This window comes from Perognathus longimembris, chromosome 1 (assembly GCF_023159225.1).
Source record: "Perognathus longimembris pacificus isolate PPM17 chromosome 1, ASM2315922v1, whole genome shotgun sequence".
NCBI lineage: Eukaryota > Metazoa > Chordata > Mammalia > Rodentia > Heteromyidae > Perognathus > Perognathus longimembris.
The window spans coordinates 69,733,989-69,755,369 of NC_063161.1; the positions used below are offsets into that span (position 1 = coordinate 69,733,989).

Sequence of the window (21,381 nt, forward strand, 5' to 3'; positions counted from 1 at the left end):
CCAGCCCTGATTCTCCTGAATCTGGGGGAATTGCCTTCAGAAAATGGGAACTGCCTCATGCAACTCTCCCTCCATGTCACCCTCCAGTGATTAATTGACCTGGGGCACAAAGTCTGAGTCTTTTGCAGCTGCTAGAGGGGGCAGAAATCTAGGTGCAGTTTGTATTCCAAAATCCTCTTGAAATCAGGCCACATCTGTGAGGTCTACCCCCCTCTCCCGGGGAGGGCACCATGCAGATGCCCCCTCACCCTCCACCCCCCCCATTTAAGTCTCCACCCTGTACCTGCATTACCTAGGTAACAACACACCTGGGGGCAATTACTTCCCCCTTCTCTGAGTACACTGGCTTTTGCAGGCTGCTGCAGGCATACTTTAGGTGGACATAAAGAATGACATGCTGGTTATACATCAATGAGACATACTTGTTTGCACCCACATCTGATGAGTTTTCTTTGGGGGCGGGGGCATCTGCACGGTGCCCTCCCAGAGATAGACTTTACAACATCCATGCTTGCTGTGTCTTCCCAGTCCTCTCCTCACCTCTTGGCTCAAATGAGTTTTCCTGAGGAGTTACTCATAGTAAGTCACGTGGCTCTGCATACCTGTCTGGGGCTCTACCGTAGAGCACCCAGTGGTCTTCTAGACTTAGTGGTCCTGGACAGCTGATATACAATGAATGGCTTGTGAACTTTTTCTCCAAGAGACAATGAGGTCTCCATTAAAGAGGATGGGTCAAGTGTTGCTAGTCCTTGTTAGCCACTAAGACAATCACCTGTGGACTGGAATGGGCTATGGCTAGAAGGGGATGAACCGAATGGTGTAAGGTTTAGGACAAAGGAAATAGAAGACTGAGATTTGAGGATAGTAGTTTGAAACCAGTTAATTTAAAAAAAGCTAGGCCAGAGGCATGGCTCAAGTAGTACAGTGCTAGCCATGAGTGTAAAATGTAAGCACCAGCCCAGAAACCACACAGACACATAGTCATGTAGAAGAAAGAAAGCATTTTTTTTTTGCCAGTCCTGGGCCTTGAACTCAGGGCCTGAGCACTGTCCCTGGCTTCTTTTTGTTCAAGGATAGCACTCTGCCACTTTGAGCCACAGCGCCGCTTCTGGCCATTTTCTGTATATGTGGTGCTGGGGAATCGAACCTAGGGCCTCGTGTATCCGAGGCAGGCACTCTTGCCACTAGGCTATATCCCCAGCCCAGAAAGAAAGCATTTTAATGTTATCAGAAGCTGACAGGCTAGCTCTCCCCAGGTAGAGAGTAGCAGCCTGTTCTCAGACAAGGGAGATAGTTATATAGTATCAAAGAGGCTGAAGGAAGAAGGGGCTAGGAACAGAACATCTTCAGTGGTCACAGCTGGGCCCTGAAGATATCAGACAGCCAGGGCAAAACATTCTATAGGTGTTAGAATATATTAGACATTGCCAGAAACCATGCAGACATCCAGGTACAGAAGAACAAAGGAAAAGTTTATTGCTGGTAAAGGGGGCCGGCAAGACCCCTTCTCACCAGGAGAAGTGAGAAGAAGTGCAGTCTATTGTCTGGGGCGACATATATAACCTAGGAGGTCTTGAAGGCGGAGACCTCGGTGTGGACGTGCAGACTAGAGGCTTCATCATGTCCGCCTAGGATTTATGGCTGCTGCTCAAATGGTAGATAAGGCGTTCTGCAGCTGCCCAGGCCTGTGGTTCACTCTAAGAGGATTTTGTTGCCATATATGGTCATAATTGCCCTAAAGGAGTGCCATCTCAAGGAAGAGGAGGAGGAAGCTAATTATTTACTGCCCTTACTAGATGGGCCTAGTGTTGCCTAGGGAAGGGGCATGCTAAACTATGGGAAAGGGGGCTATCAGGCTTACAATAGGTGATGTATAGCCCGGGAAAACATCCTATATCTGGCACATAGCCAGGAAAATACATTCTATAGCTGGACACTAGAAATAGCTGTGGGACCTGGAAGGGGCATCCTGTGACAGCAGTATGTTGCTGACACAGGGTTGGAGGCACATGCAGTGTGGATGGGAATGGTTGACTGTGAAAACATTCTATATCTGGGCACTAGAAATAGCCGAGGGACCAGGATAGAACATCTTCACTGTGCAACAACATGTTGAGCTGTTGGGTACATGCAGTTTGGGCGACTGTGACCGGGCCTAGTTGGTGGATGACCCAAGATGAAGGCTGTCAACCTAAAATAGGGGTGAATATGCTAACAGAGAAAGCTGAGGACATGCGTGAAATTCAAATCCCAGTTCCGGCACAGAAAGAGGAAAAAGGGATTTTTGAAATCAGGTGTCTCTGCTCAATACCACTGACTCCTGCAAAAAAAAAAAAAAAAAAAAAAGTATTCTAGTGATCAATCTAGCGTCTGATGAGTGATGAGCGACAGCTTCAGAAGGCTCCTGGGCGGGGCCTTCATCCGGGGCTTTCATCCTGGGCCCTCATCCGGGGTCCGCCGGAAGTGACGTCGAGAAGCGCAGTCTTCCCAGCAGTCTAGAGCGGCCCTGGGAAGGCTGGCGTGGCCGACGGACGAGTGAGTGTGTCGGTGACGGGACGATCGCGGGGCCGCCTCCGCACTCGGGTGAGTCCCCCGGAAGCCGTTGTGGCGTCGCCGCCGTGGAAGCAGGACCCGCGAGAGGAGGAGGAGGCGGCCGGCCTCGGCTGACGTCTCCGGGAACGCGGAGGCCCAGGCGTCCGGGCCTGGTTTTCTCTTCCGCCCTGGTTGGTCCCGAAGCCCCGGGAACGAGAGCTCGGCGCTCAGGTCCCGTTGACTGAGGCCTGGCCTGAGCTGCGTCCGCACAGCCCTCTCGGACGCTCGGACACGGCGCTTTCTCTCTCCAAAGGGAAAGTGGGTGGCGGGCGGCGCGGGGCGAGGCCCGGGAGGGCCTGGCTGGGAGTGGCGAGGGTTGTGTGCGGAGGACCGGGCCCCGTTACGTCCTTGGGTTTGAAGGACATCACTCAATCCGGTCGGAATCGTAGCTCTTGTTGACTGTCCACTCAGCCTAACGAAGGTGCTGGTTCCCATACTGGAATTTTATTAGTAGTCCGACCCGTTTATTAATTGAAGGTGTGCTGACGGCGTTGCTAAGTAATTCCTAATGGGCCTACGTTTGGAGGGAGGAAAACAATGAGTAATCAAAACTGACTTGTTTCTCTTGAGTACAGACTGGATCCTCCAGAGAAGATTGCAAACTCCCAGATATTTAAAACTTTCTCCAGAAAGCTTTACACTCTTCAACTGTACTGTGTTGATGTGGTTTTTTTTCTTCTTAAAAGAAAAATCACAATGCTGGTGTATGCCTATAATCAATTCCAGCACTAGAGAGGGTGAGTCAGAGGGGGAGCCATAGTTCCAGGCTGGCCCTGGTTACACAGTTCTAGACCCAGCAGATAATGGGCCCATCTCACAAAACCAAAACCAAACAGCAACAAAAAGCTACAAATTCAGAATTTGTAAAGCTGAAATAATGTTGCATGCTTGGACAATCTGATTTGAATTTTAAGTATTGAAACTGGATAATATCCTTTTTTTCCTGTGCATTTTGGGTGGTTTATTGTGATTATTATTTATTTTATTTTTGGGAGGTGGGGGAGGGGGAGGGGGTTGGTTGTGGGGGCCTGAACCTTGGGCCTGAGTGCTGCCCCTGAGCTCTTCAGCTCAAGGCTAGCACTCTTCCACTTGAGCCATAGCGCCACTTCTGGTTTTCTGGTGGTTATTAGAGGTAAGAGTCTCATGGACTTTCCTGCCTGGGCTGGCTTTGAACCATAATCCTCAGATCTCAGCCTCCTGAGTAGCTAGGATTACAGGCATGAACCACCGATGCCCAATAATTGTGATTAATTTTGAGCAGTATATAAAGATACTAAGTCCTGAGTGTGAAATAATGGGACATTATAACTTATGACAATAATTTCTCCTAATCTCACCCAGCAGTGATGCTCATTGTCCTCCTGGATAAGAATGGAGGAAATATCCACTGAGGAAACAGCAGGATCATCAAGGATCCAGTTTCAGTTGTTGGAGACCTTACCTGAGTGCGTCTCCTCAGAGCCTCAGTTCGTGCAAGATACCAGCATGGAACAGGGACTAACTGGGGGTAAGACAGAGACGGTACTTATCTCCTGGGCCTGATATGAGTCCAGAACTTTGAATAAGAAGATGGCCTTTAGAGGGAGGACTGGACAGGAGGGACAGTTGCGGCTCAGCTCCTTCCTGGCCCTTCTACTAAGCCTGGCTTATCTTGCTTTAATGATCAGAGTGGTAGTCACTTACTCTGCTCTAGCTATTTGTCCTTCAGAAAACCTTCCCTTTGTCCCATTACCACACCCAGAATAATTCCTCAGATATGCTGCTTTTGCCACATCTCACAGCCCTTGCCTGACTCTGGCTTCCTCTTAAATTCACCACCTTTCCCTCCTGTTCCCTTCACTTCGTTTCTCTTTCCTTGATGGCTTTTTTTGTGCTTTGACACCTGCCATTCTGTTTCAACTGTAGTGTTTGTAACAAATCAGATTTTTGACAAGCAACTTTTTTTTGGGGGGGGGGCTACGGTGCTGGTTCTGGGGCTTGAACTCAGGGCCTAGGTGCTGTCCTTGAACTTTTGTGCTCTACTACTTGAGCCACAGCTCCACTCTGGGTTTTTGGTAGTTAATAAGCAGTAATCTCACTGACTTTTCCTGTCCAGACTGGCATTGAACTGCCATCCTCAGATCTCAGCTTCCTGAGATTACAGAGGCATGAGCTACCAGTACCTGGCAAGAAAGCAGCCTTTTAAGTTCTTGGATGAGCATAATGCCTGTTTGGATATATACATGTTACAAATTGACCATGCAGTTGCATTTTAATGTGTAGATAAGTTGGTCAGTCTTTTTTTCCCCCCTCTGTTTTTTTGACAACTGGTTCCTAGATTGTTGTGACTAGCTCAAGTACTTGAAGTAACTTGTGTGTCAGCAACACAGTGGCGTGCCATGAGGTGGGGGTGGGGGTGGGGGTTGTGGGAAGATCATTCCTATTTCTAGTTGCAGGGACAGTGCTCATGGACAAATGGAAGGCATACTGGGATTTAAACCTGTCAAAAAGTCTGCTAAATAACACTGGCCCTGGATAAGTCACTACATATCTTTATGCTTTGCTTTGCTCATGTGCAGGACAGGTATAGGGCTTACTCTTCTCTAAGAGGAATGTCATTCACAGGGATAATGGTAAAACCCTGTATCATAGGACTAAACATGTAGTATGAGGAGCAGGCAAGTCCAGTACCTGAGAAGTGGTTCATTAGAACATTGACATGGAGGGTCCCGTTGACACCCCTGGGCTTCTGAAAGGGAGCCCCAGGAAAGGGCTGCTCTCACACTTGGCTCCTTTCTCCTCCCTCAGCTCCACCTGTTCTGCAGGTGCCTGCTCTTCCCCATGAGGGAAGCCCAGGAGACCAGGCAGCTGCGCTCCTGACAGCCAGGCACCAGGTGAGCTGAGGAACCCTGTGCTTTTCCTCAGGGTCTGTGGTTGCTGCTTGAGTGTGGCCTCTCCCTCATCCTATCTGTGAAACCTTGCCTGGATTTTTTTTTCTTTCAGTCGCAGACCTCAGGTTTGGCACTGTTCCTCTTTGGAGACCTAGCTAGACCTTACACAAACCGCTCTCCCATCTCCCTGACACCACCTTTGTCCATGATGTCGTAATGGGCGTGTATTAGATGCTAAGGGATTTATATCCTAGGTTTTCCATTCTCCCTCCTCCCAACATAAACACACACTGGATACCATCTCTGCTCTCATCTTCACTCTCTGGTCATGGTGCCGCAGTGGCCTTATTCCCCAGAGCATCCAGGATGTCTTATTTCAGGAGTTTGTGACATTCGAGGATGTGGCTGTGCACCTTACTCGAGAGGAATGGGGATGCCTGGACCCTGTTCAGAGGGATCTCTACAGAGAAGTGATGTTAGAGAATTATGGGAACGTGGTCTCACTGGGTAAGGACCAGCTTTCTTATTACTCAAATTACCTATTTCTGAGTAAGTTTAAGGTCTCTGAGAAGATCAGTAGATTTCAGGTTTTAGAGCCTCTGAATCTTCTATCTTTAAGGTCATCTCCTGTGGGAGGGGTAAAGTTCCTTTGGAGTGTCAGGAGGACATTTTACTCTTTACCCCCAGTTCATGTTTCCTGTTTTGTGGGACATCCATTCCTTGTTAGCAAAGAAAAGCTTGTTTGTGCTTTGCCTAGGTTCTCACCTTTTCTCTTTTTCTTTTTTATGAGAGACCTGAATGTCTTCCCAACCCCCAGCTAGACTCTTTTCCTCTTAAGAGATCAGTGCCCCTGTATCTAAAAGTTTCCCACTGGAGAATTACCTTTTAAAAAAGAGAAGCTAAAATCTCCCTCATTTCTTAAGATCCCTAAGTTCATCTCCAAGTATGCAAGGCTGAGAGACTTCATTTATAGACATGACTCACTGAGTACTCTTCAGTAAGTCACTCAAATAGTAATCCTACATAAGCACACCCAGGCCAGCAGAAGCCTCACATGTTTACCCCACTCCTTGCCCCACTCTGAGATGGGGTAAATCCTTCCACCACATCTCTCTCTTGGAAGTCTTGAATAATTCACTAGGCAGCTGCAATTAGGCAGCTTATGTGCTGTTGAGAAGTATCAGGGAGTTGTTGACAATCTCCTTGATGTGAGCATTACTTTTTTTTTTCTTTTGTTTTTTGGCCTGTCTGCTTTTGCACTCTCATGTATGTGTGCATATTTGCTCACACTTCCTGCCCTCCCTTTTTTTTTTTTTTTTCCATTTTGGTGACATCTAGGACACTTTTTCTCTTCTTGATTACACCTAGGGTTCAAGAGGTCTTCTTACTTGTGGGGAAGCAGTTTGCCCACTGGGAAGGTTTTTAGTGTGTTTCCCATTCGTGGTTCTTTGATCTTTGTAGGCATACTTCTCCGCCTTCCCACCACCCGGATTCATTGTGTGAATTCCTGTCCAGCCCTGAGTCATACCCAGGCTTGTGCTTTCTCTGGAGAAACACTTGCAGTCCTTACGGCAGGAATCTCCAAGAGGTGGCCCAAGTGTCGGCTTTCCATCGGTAGTGCACGTGCCTGCTCGGGAACTTCTTTTCCACAATTGTGAGATTAAGCTTGGTTCCTGGAGCCGATGCTCCTCAGGATGCCACCACTCTGTAAAGTTGCGACTGCTCAAATGACTGGTGTTAAGTTTCTAACGCGAGGGGTGAAGGAAGACTTCTGTGCAACCAGCTGCATATTGAACCCAGCTCCTTTGGAAGCCATGCTTGATAGTCAGCTGCTTGTGTTCTGAGAAACAACCAAGTTCACCCCCATCTCTTCAGTTCTGGTCTTTTCATGTTAGAGTTTGGAACACAGGTCCTCCTTTTCAGTAGTGAACATGACCTGCCCTTTGTGTCGCCTCACTGTTCTGTGACTCTTGGACTTTCCTCATGTTTCACATCATAGTTTTCTCCTTCCTTTAAAGTCCTGCCCTCGGTACTTTGTAGTGCCCTACAGATTGGTGTGTTTCCCAATTCAGTGTTCCTTAGTACTTACTGTCCTAATGGAGGGGAACTTGGAGGGTAAAAAAAAGTTAAGTTTCTTTATTTCAGGTCATCAAAGTGACTGTGTATTTCATAACTTGGTAAATTGTAAAGAAATACGTATATAATTGTAAACTACTGTTAATTTTACCTACTAATTACAGAATTTCCAACCGTTAACTTGTCTACTTCTTGGAGTAAAGAAGCTTGGTATCAGTTTAACAAAGTCTAATAGCCCAAGAAGCCATGAGACTAGACTTTATCTTTTTTCCCCCCATCATCTGTGCATACACACTAGACACACATGCACACTTACACCATGCGGTCCTCCTACTCAGCTCACTTTTGTGGTCAAGTCAGTGACACCTTAGCAATTTATTTTTGTGTATGTGCACACACCAGTACTAGGACTTGAACTCAGGGTCTGGGTGCTGTGCCTTAGCATTTTCACTCAAAAGACTGGCACTCTACCACTAGAATCACAGCTCCACTTCTGGCTTTTTGCTAGTTAACTGGAGATGAGAGTCTAATGTTCTTTCTGCTTGGGCTGCCTTTGAACCTTGATCCTCAGATCCCAGCCTTCTGAGAAGCTGGAATGACACGTGTGAACCATCTGTTGGTTCCTTGGCAATTCTTTTTAAGGTCCTTGGGAAATCACTTTCATGTGTGGGTTCAGCAAACTCCACTCAAAATTTAAGGTTATATGTTGTCATTAATTTTACTTCTTGTTTAGACTTGTGAATAGGACTGCATAATTAAGTCTTAAGTAGTCCAACTTTCTTGAAAAGCAAATGTTAAATGCTATTCATTATCAAATTTAAGAAGAACCATATTCTACTGACAGTGAATGAACAGCTGGCTTGAGGGGCCATACCCAAATGGGAGTTATTTGTGAATTAGTGCTGAAGATTGAGACCTGGGAAGAGGGGTGGGATGTAGTTCACATGGGTCAGTGTGGCAGGTGTCCTGCTAGATGATGGTGTTAGAAATATGCTTATTGTAATTCTAGTTGATGGCAAATGAATCAGTAGATGGTGTTTCCCACATCCCTCCTATTGCTTTTTCTTTTTTTCAGTTGTGGGGCTTGAACTTGGCTTGGGTGCTGTCATTGAGCCTCTTTGTGCTCAAGGCTAGCCCTCTACCACTTGAGCCATAGCACCACTTCCAGTTTTCTGGTGGTTAATTGGAGAGAAGAGTCTCATGGGGATTTTCCAGTCTGAGCTGGCTTCAAACTGCAATCCTCAGATCTCAGCCTCCTGATTAGCTAGGATTACAGGCATGAGCCACCAGTGTCCAGCTCTCCTATTGCTTTTTTGAAGTTGATGTCATGGAGGACAAGTGATTGTCTTTTTTTTTTTTTTTTTTTTTTTTTTTTGGCCAGTCCTGGGCCTTGGACTCAGGGCCTGAGCACTGTCCCTAGCTTCCTTTTGCTTAAGGCTAGCATTCTGCCACTTGTTTTCTGTATATGTGGTGCTGGGGAATCGAACCCAGGGCCTCATGTATACGAGGCAAGCTCTCTTGCCACTAGGCCATATCCCCAGCCCCGGACAAGTTATTTTCTACAAGATGTTTTCTACAAAGATGGCTGTATCCTGTGTTATATGTGGCCTAGATACTCATTTAATCCTTGCCATATCAAAGTTCTCTGAGCAGAGGATATTATTTTATAGCTGAGGAAACTGAGGCTCAGAGTTAGCTTTACAGGGTCAGGTAGGCTTGGGATCCAGATCTGTCCCCTTAGGACAGTAGGTCCAACTACATATGGTAGTTTGGGGGGTGTGCGTGCGTGCGTGCGTGTGTGTGTGTGTGTGTCTCCAGTGCTGGGGCTTAAACTCAGGGCCTGAACACTGTCCCTGGCTGTTTCTATCTATGTGGTGCTGAGGAATTGAACCCAAGCCTTCATGTATACAAGGCAGAGTTGCTACTAGGCCATATTCCCAGCCCAGTTTGGGTATGTTTAGTGTGTTATCTCTTCTGATGGCAAGAAAATTCAGAATGATCATGATAAATTGGACAGACTGATTTGTACAGTGTGAGAACAGAAGGGACCTGAATTCAAGAAGTATTGCTGTATCCCAGATAGCTCCATAAGAATGCAGTTGCTGGACTGGGGATATGGCCTAGTGGCAAGAGTGCTTGCCTCGTATACATGAGGTCCTGGGTTCAATTCCCCAGCGCCACATATACAGAAAATGGCCAGAAGTGGCGCTGTGGCTCAAGTGGCAGAGTGCTAGCCTTGAGCAAAAAGAAGCCAGGGACAGTGCTCAGGCCCTGAGTCCAAGGCCCAGGACTGGCCAAAAAAAAAAAAAGAATGCAGCTTCTAAGTAGAATTTTCATTTGCATATTTATTAAGGACCAAGAAAAGCATATGTCTAGATGGCTAAAATCTTGCTTTATTTATGTTAGTTACTTAAATACTTTGGATAGCACAGCAAATAAGATGTAGACCTGATTTGGAGCATGTTTATGTTTCTTTATACAGTTAATTTCCTCTGGTTAGATATTGATTAAGACTGTTAACCTAGGGCTGGGGATATGGCCTAGTGGCAAGAGTGCCTGCCTCATATACATGAGGCCCTGGGTTCGATTCCCCAGCACCACACATACAGAAAATGGCCAGAAGTGGCGCTGTGGTTCAAGCGGCAGAGTGCTAGCCTTGAGCAAAAAAAAGCCAGGGACAGTGCTCAGGCCCTGAGTCCAAGCCCCAGGACTGGCAAAAAAAAAGATTGTTACCTAGAGATGTGAATTTTCAATGTAAGAAACTTTCATTTCTTGTATACTAAATAGTCAGCTAGATCCCTTTAAATATAATTTCTATGACTCCAAAGTGTTAGAATTCTGGCTTTTTTTGGTCAAGAGAAGAGGAGGCAAGGAATCAGCCTGGGTCCTCTTGCATGCTAGGCAAGTGCTCTATAACTGAGCTATGCCCCTAACTCTCCCATGTTTTGTTCTAAAACCTTTTCTCTGTTTTTATTTTTTATTATTTAATTATTTACTATCTTTCATCGATATGTTTGTTTTCTATTCTTGGGTGGGGCGGGGGGCAGTCCTGGGGCTTGAACACAGGGTCTGGGCTCTGTCCCTGAGCCTCTCTGCTCAAGGCTAATGCTCTACTACATGAACCATAGTGCCACTTCCAGCCTTTTCTGTTTATGTGGTACTGAGGAGTCAAACCCAGGGCTTCACGCATGCTAGGCAAGCACTCTACTACTAAGCCACACTCCCTGCTCTTTTTTTTTTTTTCCCTATTCTATATTCATCCACTAAAAAATAGAATTGGGTTTTATTTTATAGTCATCATTTTATGCTGTAGTTGAGTGTTTAAAAGCCAGGTTCTAAAATAAAACTGGGTTGGTATCCAAGCTGCAGCAGTTACTCTGACCGAGGGGAAGTTGTCCAATGAGAACAGTAGTACTACCTCCTTCATAAAGTTACGGTGAGTATTTAATAAGTAAAAATCCTTAATACTCTTGGCATTGTATACCAACTGAGTATTTTGTAAGCAATAGCGTAATTATGAGTGGCACTTGTGACTTATTGTGTATAACTTTTTTTTCAAATGTTTATTATCAAACTGATGTACAGAGAGTAATTGTGTATAACTCTTAACTGCACTCTTAACCTTCCATAACTGCCTGCAAGGCATTTGCTCTCATGATTCTTTTTTTTGCCAGTCTTGGGGCTTGGACTCAGGGCCTGAGCACTGTCCCTGGCTTCTTTTTTTTTTTTGCTCAAGGCTATCACTCTGCCACTTGAGCCACAGCGCCACTTCTGGTCTTTTCTATATGTGTGGTGCTGAGGAATCGTACCTAGGATTTCATGTATATGAGGCAAGCACTCTTACCTCTAGGCCATATTCCCAGCTCTTGCTCTCACGTTTCTTTGCATTGCTTTAACCAAACCATACTTTTCATCCTACCTTAAGACTGTCGCCTTATGCCTTTGCATTTTCAGTGTAACTAAATGACCATGGTTTGTTTCAGTTACTAAATACTGAGAAACACCTTAGTAAATATCCCCAAATTTAAAAGCTACAAAGTATACTGTTAGAATTCTGAGTCTTTCATGTCACACTTTTATTTTTTCAGTGCTGGAGATTTACCCAGGGCTTTGTACACAGCAAAACTATTTTTTTTTTTTTTTTGGCCAGTCCTGGGCCTTGGACTCAGGGCCTGAGCACTGTCCCTGGCTTCTTCCCGCTCAAGGCTAGCACTCTGCCACTTGAGCCACAGCGCTGCTTCTGGCCGTTTTCTGTATATGTGGTGCTGGGGAATCGAACCTAGGGCCTCGTGTATCCGAGGCAGGCACTCTTGCCACTAGGCTATATCCCCAGCCCAGCAAAACTATTTTGATACAAAACATTATTATGTCCAAAGGAAAATTGACTATCAATCCCAGCTGGGGATTCAGAGATGTAGTAAATGCCTTTCGTGTGTTCTTACCTCCTTGCATATGGGGTCTTATGTGGGATCCCTGGCTACTTTATTTGCTGGGCCAAAATACCCTTTTTATAAAATTGAAATGCTGTCAATAACTTGACATTTGCACATATGTAGCTGTTAAGTAAATGAATCAAAAGAACAAATGTTATAGAATAAATAGTTTTTTGGAGATGAAGGGCTCATGCTCTTGCATGTGTGCTATCTGGACTCAAACTTCTCTGGGCTATTAGAATAGCAACCAAGTTTTGTTCCCTTTGAATCAGATTACCTGTTGCTTTAATTCAAGAGATGAGATCCTGGCTGGGAGTGTGGCTCAGTGGTAGAGTATTTGCCTAGTATGCATGAAGCCCTGGGTTCAATTCCTCAGTACCACATAAACAGAAAAAGCCAGAAGGATGCTGTGGCTCAAATGGTTAGAGCGTTAGCCTTGAGCAAAAAAGAAGCTTAGGAACAGTGCCTGGACTCCTGAGTTCAAGCCCCAGGATTGGAAGAGAGGCGGGGGTGGGAGGGTAGAGGGAGAAGGAGGAGGGAGATGGAGGGGAGGGGAGAGGAGGATCCTAGCAGACCTTTAGGCAAGTCATAGAAAAGTTGTTTTCTGTGCAGATATACTTTTTCTTTTGTGCTGGTACCAGGACTTAAGCTACACACTGCTGATGCTCTGCCACTTGAGCCACTCCTCCAGTCAGGCATTTTCTTGGTTATTGTGAAGTCTTGTAGACTTGGAACTATGATCCTCTCATCTCTGCTTTCTGAGTAGCTGTGTAAGCTATTGGTGCCCAGCTTATAGTTTTTTATTAGTACAGGTTAATTGTCCAAAGTACTTTCATTGTGATATTTATATATATATATATACATATATATATACACACATAATGTACTTGGATCATAATCGCCTCCTCTGTTGCTCTTTCTTAATTTACCATCCCTTTTTAATAGTTCTTAGTGAGTTTCATTAAGCTGTTTTCATACATAGGTACTTTGATTATATTCACCCCTCCCCTGTCACTGCTCTTTCTGCATCCCCTTCCTGGTGACGACCTCTTCCCCTGGTCCTTTTACAGTGACCACTTTGATCATGTTTCCCTACTGTGGTCACACTGACTTGTTTACAGCTATCTCTGCGGTTTGTGTGAGGTGGACTTTTTTGCATGGATCCCATCCCCTGCATGCTTTGCATGTAAGGTGTACTCCATAAATGCTTTTGAGTAAACAAAACTATAAGCTAACTCCCATGGACCATGCTCTTTGTTCCTCATGTGCACTGAAACTAACAGTTTTTGTTTTGTTTTGTTTTGTTTTAATTGAGGCTGAGATCCAAAGATCATGATTCAAAAACCTGCTTGGACAAGAAATTCCACTATCTCCAGTTAACCACTAAAAAGCTGGAAGTAGAGCTGTGGCTCAAGTGGTAGAGAGAGCACTAACCTCAAGGGAGCTCAGGGACAGTTACCGGACCCTGAGTTCAAGTCCTAAGACTGGTGCACACACACACACACACAAACACACAATTGAGTTATTTGCACGTTTCCATGGATAAATTGATACATTTTGATAATTCAGTACATACACACACTATAATAACCAAATTAGTGTTAAATAAACATTAATGGGTGTGTGGGTGTGCGTGTACACACACACATATATACACATGCACACATGCAGTAATACTAGGGCTTCAACTCTGGGCCTTGTGTTCTCACTTGGCTTTTCCACTCACAGCTAGCCTGGTCAGGAAAGTCCATGAGAGTCTTATTTCCAATTGATCACCAGAAAACCAGAAATGGCTCCGTGGCTCAAAGTGGTAGAGTGCTAGCCTTGAACAAAAAGGAGCTCAGGGACAGTGCCCAGGCCCTGTGTTCAAGCCCCATGACCAACATGAAGAAAAAAGAAATAGTGTTTTTAGTCTGTTGTTAACCCTGCTGTATGCTAAAGGAGAACAAGTAGTAGCAATTCGTTCTGTGGTTTGTTGCTTCAAGATTGGTCCTTGAAATATGTGCTTACTCTCTTGCCACAGTTTAACTCACTGTGCTGCGATTAGTTCACCCCTTCTACTAGAGCACAAACCCTTGTAGAGCATCTTTGTCCTCCCCACTCCAAGCCTTCTGGATTAACATCTTCTCAGAATGTCCCTTCTCTCTCTGCCAGTCATCAGCTAAAAGAAAACATGGCTGGTGTAACATCTGGGGACAAATTGCCACATCCCATTTCCTTCTTTATGGGCAGGATTTCCAATTTCCAAGCCTGATGGGATCTCCCCGCTGGAACAAGATCTACAGGTCTTTGATCCTGAAACTAAGGATAGAGATGTCTTAAGAGATGACTGCTCAGGTAAGGCAGAATTAATCAAATGGACTTAGGGAAATAAAGTATAGTAGCCATTTTGTAGCCTTTCTGCACTCAAAACAGCTCTGCCTTCCTGAATGGAAAATGCCTGCTTTCCTTGCAGTTTAGGCTGACCTTTTCTGTATGTTTCACCCCTTCCGTACAAGTTGTACTTAGTCCCCATTCAAGTTGCTTGTCTAAAATTCTTTACAACCATTTCCCCTTTATCACCTTTGAAACACCTTGCCTGGATGTCTTCTTACTCTACAGAAACACCCTCTGTTTCTGCCACTCCTCGGTCCATTTGGATCCTCTATCACTGCTCCTATTCACGCCCTGTGTCTGCTGTTGAACTTTTGTGCATGCTGTTCAGAGCAAATGAAGTTTTCTGATCTTTGTAGATGCTACATTATTTTAGTTTCCTTCTGCCTGGGGTTCTTTTTAAGCACAGGGTACAGATGACATTTGGATTTTCTATTTGTATATTTGTATATTATATCAGATGGAGAGACCAGAGAAGAAAACAAGCTGTTGATTCCTAAGCAGAAAAATGTGGAAGAAGTTCATTCATACAAAGTGAGAGTAGGAAGACCCAAACAGGATATTGCCCAAGTTCCTGAGACTAGAGAAGTGCAAAAGTCTGAGGACAGATTAGAAAGGCTTCAGGAAATACTAAGGAAATTTCTCTTCCTGGAGAGAGAGTTTAGGCAAATAACCATCAGCAAGAAAACCTCTGCCAGTGAGAAGAGCAGCGACTGTCCTGAACCTGAGAAGAGCTTCTATGCCGACTCTGCCCTTGACACAGACCGGAGGGTTCTCAGGATACAGACTGTAGACGACAGTAAGTTCCACGTGAACTTTAGCCCAAACTCATTTGCTGATAAACATGAACACATAAATCGAACACAGAACCCACAAAGTAGTGAATACAAAGAAGGCATCACGGACCTCTCCCACCTTAGCAAATGGGAGAGCACACTTGCTGCTGAGAAGCCCTATACATGTGACATGTGCGGGAAAGCCTTCCATCAGAGCTCAGCCCTCACCAGACACCAGAGAATTCACACGAGAGAGAAGCCCTACAAGTGTAAAGAATGTGAGAAGTCTTTCAGTCAGAGTTCAAGTCTTAGTCGGCACAAAAGAATCCACGCTAGAGAGAAACCCTATAAATGTGAAGCATCTGAAAAGTCGTGTGAAACACCTGATAAATCCAGTGGTCAGAGCTCAGACATAACTCAGCATAAGAAGACTCCCACCAAAGCCAAATCATACAAATGCAGCAGCTGTGAGCGTGTCTTCAGCCGCAGTGTACATCTCGCCCAGCATCAGAGAGTGCACAGAGAGATGCCTTGCAAGTGTGGTGTGTGCGGCCGTGACTTCTGTCATACTTCGTACCTGGTTGAACACCAGAGACTCCACCATCAGGAGAAACCTTATGGGTATGATGAGTGTGGGTTGGCTTATGTGAAACATCGAGGGGTTCGTTTCAGAGAAAAGCCCTACACGTGCAAAGAATGTGGGAAAGACTTCAGATTGAATTCCCATCTTATTCAGCATCAAAGAATTCACACAGGAGAGAAAGCGCACGAGTGTGATGAGTGTGGACAAGCTTTCAGTCAGACCTCATGCCTAATTCAGCATCACAAGATGCACAGGAAAGAGAAAGCCTATGAACGGAATGAAGACGAGGAAAGTTTCAATCACAGCTCAGATCTTACCCTGCAACAAGAAGTTCTCGGCAGAGAGAAAGGCTTTGATTGTGAAGCCTGGGAAAACAACTTCAGTCCACAAGCACATCTTGCTCCACATCAAAGGATTCAGACCAAAGAGAAGCCTTATGAATGCAGTGAACATGGGCAGGCGCTTAGTCCGGTTCAAGCCTCCTTCACCCTCTGAGTTACCACCGGGGCCAAGTTAGTTCTGCACTGGATGTGGTAAAGCACTCTGCCACTGCTCAGCTCGTTCAGCAACAGATTTCACAGCAAAAGAAACCCTTTGAATGTGACCGGTATTGGAAGTATTTGGGTGTTTTTCAACTCTTTATTGGATCTTGCAAGTCCACACTAGTGAGGAAAGCTGATGAATGTATTGGATGTAGTCAGTTCTCCACATTTGGGGAATTGATACTGGAATAAAATTCCTCTACTGAACTGAACATGAAAAAGCCATCAGTAAAAGAAGCTACCTTGAGTGTCAAATTCATGCCATACAGAAAGCCTATGAATGTAATAAATGCTTCTGTGTGAGAAAATTCACTCATAACCCAACGCTCCTTGAGCATCTAATGTAGCCCCAGAGAAGTCATTGGAGTGCAGTGTGTTGGCAGGCCATGGTCAGAATGCGTATACCAAATGAGGTTCTGGTGGAATGCAAGTATTTCAGGCTTTGCCCAACTTCAACTTACTGAAGAGAAAATTGTTATTTATATATGAAGTTGTTCGTATTTTAGTCTCAGTCTTTTCACTGCAGAAGAAGCTAGTCTGAAAGGTAACTTGCTGAATGCAATTCAATTTTCAAATGGCATTCTTTTATTTAATGTAAGTGTTCTAAGTAGGTACGAGAATTTTATTTACAGTACTCATAAGCTATTTTTACTATAGTTTATATACAATTTATAATTCTTTGAAATTGGTTCTTATTCACTGTTTCTCTAGGATTTTGTCAGTGCACCAGGGTTAAGACGCCAGGAGTAGAAAGCAGCTCATGGAGCTTTTCGTGGTGTTCTTGGCCCAAGTTCTCCTAGTACAGACTCTTAGGCCTGCTCTTTTCTGAGGCCCCTACATTCTGCTCCTTTTCAGTTGCAACACTTAACATTCCTATTGGTTTCTGCATTCTTCTAAGCACCTGCAAGTGATGATGTTCTAGTTTTAAGCTCCTCACTAGTAGGTTTGGTATTGCTGGTCTGGTGTTTTTGAAGAATTGGATTTCCCCACCGGCCGTCTACAAGGCCAGAGGATTCAGTCTCCCTGCGTGCAGCAGGCCATTAAACATTTTCAAGTGATGCCAAGTTTATAGTTGCCTTTTCTGCATCCATAGCCCTCTAAGAAATAAGGACATAAGGGAGCCAGGAAGGCTCCTGGTGACCTAGCTGTATTCATTCAGTGCCTATTCTGCATGTGTTAGTTTAGAATTCTTCTATATGCTTCTATTGAAGGCCAGCAAAATGCTCAGGTCTGCTTTTGATAGAGCAAATGTAAAGGACCCAGGAAATGAGAATATTGTAAGTGAATACAGCCTTCCAACAAAGATGTTGCTGTTCTTCTAGAGACAGTATTTCAAGAAAGTGGCAGGTCTGTTCTTAGTAAAAATGTAAGCATTATGATTGCTTCTTTATCTGTTTGGATTCTGCCCTTCTCTTGTCGGTCCTCCACGGCCTCCCACATAACTGGGTCTCTAGGCATATGTACCATGCCTAGATTATATTTTTGTATTTTGTAGAATTTACAGGCCACAAAAAAGAACATGGCTCTTTTTGATTAATAAAAATCACGGGTGTTGGTGTCATCATCTATACCTAAAGAGTTCATGATTCTTCAGCTGTTATCAAAGCATTCTGTTGTTTTTCCATTTTAGTCTTTAAAACGTTTTGTGAATAAGACAAATGTTACTTAAACTTCAAGTTGTCAGTCAAGCAGTTGGGGCTCTCATATTTAGATGTTATAATACTAGGGATCCTGCACCAATATATTGCTCACTCTGTAAGCCTCTTGTGGCTAACCTCTAGAATAGCTCTGCCACTATAGTTTACTTTGCTGTCAGCAAGCATAGGACACCATCAGGGCAAGGTAAGGCTGTGAGTTGATCTAAATGTAAAAGCAAATGAAAAATGCATGTTTTTGGGTTTTGTTTTGGTTTTGTTTTTTCCTATCAAACATGTATACTCTTACTTGTAGAGACCAATAGTCCTTCCTCTCTGGTGATATGAGACAGAATCCCTAAATATAAAATGTTTTAAAAAATCACATGTATGCATTTGATTTAGGAATGTGCTTTTTGTATTTGAATAAAAGTGTGCTTGATACTCTGTTTTATTTATTTATTTATTTATTTATTTTTTTGCCAGTCCTGGGCCTTGGACCCAGGGCCTGAGCACTGTCCCTGGCTTCTTTTTTGCTCAAGGCTAGCACTCTACCACTTGAGCCACAGCTCCACTTCTGGCCTTTTCTGTTTATGTGGTGCTGAGTAATCGAACCCAGGGCTTCATGCATGCAAGGCAAGCACTCTACCGCTAAGCCATATTCCCAGCCCTGTGCTTGATATTCTGAGAATTTGTTTCAAACAAAATCTGAAGGCCTCAGCCAGAAGCATCTGACTGCAATTCTGTTCCTGAAGTTTGCATCTTACTAAGAACGGATCCCGGGAGGGAAGATGGAGCCGCCACAGTAAGGAGGTACCCCAACTTGCTCCAACTGAATAGCGAGCTGTGAACTCCAGCACCTAACACCCTATCAAGAACCCAGCAAACCCAACAACCAGAAGCAACAGAGAAACAGAGGAAAAGGAAAAAAAAAAGAAGAAGAAGAGCCTATAACCTGCACAGAACCGGAAAATCTCCGGGGTACTCCCGCCCCCACCTGCTGACTCTGGCCCAAACAGGGCCATGCTGGGAAAGAGGACCCAGCGCCGGCAAGCAGGTCCACAGACCTTCAGCCACCAGAGAAGCAACAGCTGAAAAGTCATGCCAGGAGTGCAGAGCCTAGACAACAGGAGTTCCATGGACCCCAGATGGAGCGCAGACCTACCAAGACAGACGGTGGCGCAAGACTGAGTGGTCAGGAACCGGGCGGCGCAGACGGGGAGAGCCGGGACCTCCTCCACCAAATGACCGATTGCCACACCCTGGCACCCAGCCCTGAAAAGCCCACAGCAACGCGGGACACACACACAATCCAGGACCACTGTTCCTCCACCTGGAATGCAGACTTGTGTGCGCAGTGGCAAAGCTCTGAGAGTCAGCTGACACCACCGTGGCCCAGGGCCTGAAGACCGAAGGCCGAGAGTGCCTCCGAAAGCCATCCCATCATCAGAGGATCAGCAGTTTTACACACACAGGCGTGGGGCATCTAGATGCACTCTGCGGGGGGGGGGGGGGGGGATGAGGATCACAGTTTGAAGCTGTGAGACTCAATCTCGCAATTCACCACCAAAAAGCCAGAAGTGGAGCTGGGGCTCAAGTAGCAGAGCACCAGCTATGAGAGAAAAAGCTGAAGGACAGTGCCCAGGCCCGGGGCTCAAGCCCTAGTGCTGGCACAAAAACGGAAAATATGCAATCAACCGGTGTGTGAGGCTGCTGTTATCCTAGCACATTGCCCTTTCTTGAACTTTGGAAAGCAAAAGTACACTCTAGTGGTAAAAAGCATGGCATAGGAAACATGCAAATCAGCTCCATAGTCATTTCTTACAAGCACAGGGTTCTGTGTGTAACTATGAACAGGGATGTTCATACCAGCACCACACATACATGTGTACCACACTTCCAGGCAGGAGGAATTTCTCAGCTCTCGTGTGTTGTGACATTATGTGGTGCATGACATTATGGGGTGCATGACTATTTGTAATGGAGGTCACAATTCTCAAAAGAGCAGAGCAAGATTGATGGAACAAGTATCTCAGCCAATTGTGGGAATGGAGGTATGGCTCAAGTGGCAGAGCACCACCTATGAATAGAAAAAAGCCAAGAGAGTGCAAGGTCCCCGAGTTCAAGCCCCAGTACAAGCACAAATGAAAGAAGCCAGGCACCAGTGGCTCGCATCTATGATCTTAACTACTGAGTGGAGGCTGAGATCTGAGGATTGTGGTTCAAAACCAGCCTGGGCAGAAAGTTCGAGACTCCTATCTTCAGTTTACCAGCAAAAAGCTAGAACTCGGGCTGTGGCTCAAGTGGTAGAGCATCAGCCTTGAGCAAAAATAGTGGCAGAGTGAGTGAGATTGCATGTACACACCATGATTGCCCGGGAGACCCTGAATTCAAGCCCCAGTACCTGCACAAACAAAAAGCCCAATTGTGTTCTAGGATTTACAGATCAATACCCACTTCAGTGTGTTTGAAACAATGGTTTATTGAGCCCATTCACCTTCCGGTGCCTTCCCAGTGCTTCTTGGCAGAGGCCTGGCTTAGCCCCACAAAGATCCCAACCCCTAGGACCAGGGTCCCAGCCAGCAGCAAGAGGAGGCCCCACAGGAGAGGACTGGGGCTAGAGGTCCTGCTGGAGCCTGCAGATCAAGGGGTGAAGTGTTAGGCTAGGCACAGCCAGTCTCTGCTCCCCACCTTCCAGCCACCCCCAGCTGCAAGTTGCTTTTCTTCACACTCGAGGCCAACCAACTGCTTAGTTGCCATAAACAGCAGTTCCACATCGTCTGCCTGTTAGGTCAGCCCTCCGGAAGGGACTCACCCACAAGCCCTGGTACCTGGGGGTCGCAGCCCCAGAGGGCCCTCGAAGCCCACAGCTCCCGGAGAGGTCAAAATGTCCAGCACCTTGGTGGTACTGTTAGGGTGACTCGGAGATCGCCGCTGGCTGCCCCAGGGGGAGAAGAGTGAATATCTTCAACTGTCTGTGGCCCAGAATCCAAGCCCAAGCCTGTGCCTGGGTGCAAGTACACCCATCACCCTCTTGCCCCAGACTCACGTGTAGTCTTGGGGCACACTGTCACACGCGTCTCCAGGCCGGAGGGACGGCAGGCCGAGGCGCTGCAGAAGAAGTACATCTGGCAGGAGGAAGGGGATCTGGGGGAGGCTGGCTCGGGGCCACTGGGCAGAGGCACTAAGGGCTAAGACCAGCCAGACCTGCTGCTGATGGGGCGGGCAGGCAGAAAGAGACCTGGATCTGAGATGACAGCCCCTGCCCCATGCAGGTGTTGAGCCTGGTGTTGCTCCAATTTGGGACCCAGTAGGTCCCACCCCAAGGGTGCCCCTGTGCCAACAGGCCAACACCTCTCAACTCAGGAGCCACACATGGTGCCTACAAGTAGAAATCATGTACATGGTAAAAAAAAAAAGTGCTAGGAAAAAAAAAAAAAAAGAACGGATCCCACAGCATGCTTTTCCATAGACCCCAGGAACTTGGCTCCATGTTCAGCAG

General features: G+C 45.8%; 1 protein-coding gene across 8 annotated transcripts; it reads left to right on the top strand.

Moving 5' to 3' along the window:
• Positions 1-2,425: 2,425 nt before the first annotated feature.
• Positions 2,426-18,323, top strand: LOC125367107 (zinc finger protein 655-like). 8 transcript variants are annotated; one of them, XM_048367722.1, is made up of 6 exons: positions 2,446-2,583; positions 3,937-4,099; positions 5,380-5,465; positions 5,843-5,969; positions 14,204-14,308; positions 14,805-18,323. In XM_048367722.1, exons 2-6 carry the CDS (start codon positions 3,964-3,966, stop codon positions 16,196-16,198), a joined length of 1,848 nt encoding a protein of 615 aa, XP_048223679.1. In that variant the 5' UTR covers positions 2,446-2,583; positions 3,937-3,963; the 3' UTR covers positions 16,199-18,323. The 8 variants fall into 8 exon arrangements, with proteins under 8 accessions (XP_048223727.1, XP_048223679.1, XP_048223701.1 ...); XM_048367728.1 differs by lacking the exon at positions 2,446-2,583 and adding an exon at positions 2,605-3,329; XM_048367734.1 differs by lacking the exon at positions 2,446-2,583 and adding an exon at positions 2,605-3,013.
• The last annotated feature ends 3,058 nt before the right edge of the window (positions 18,324-21,381 follow it).

What these genes read in the sequence shown, in the direction of transcription:
- LOC125367107 (XM_048367722.1), top strand. Translation starts at nt 3,964, where the DNA reads ATGGAGGAAATATCCACTGAGGAAACAGCAGGATCATCAAGGATCCAG. An exon ending in TCCTGACAGCCAGGCACCAG is followed by an intron (nt 5,466 to 5,842) that starts GTGAGCTGAGGA and finishes GTCTTATTTCAG; the next exon opens with GAGTTTGTGACATTCGAGGA. An exon ending in TGGGAACGTGGTCTCACTGG is followed by an intron (nt 5,970 to 14,203) that starts GTAAGGACCAGC and finishes CTTTATGGGCAG; the next exon opens with GATTTCCAATTTCCAAGCCT.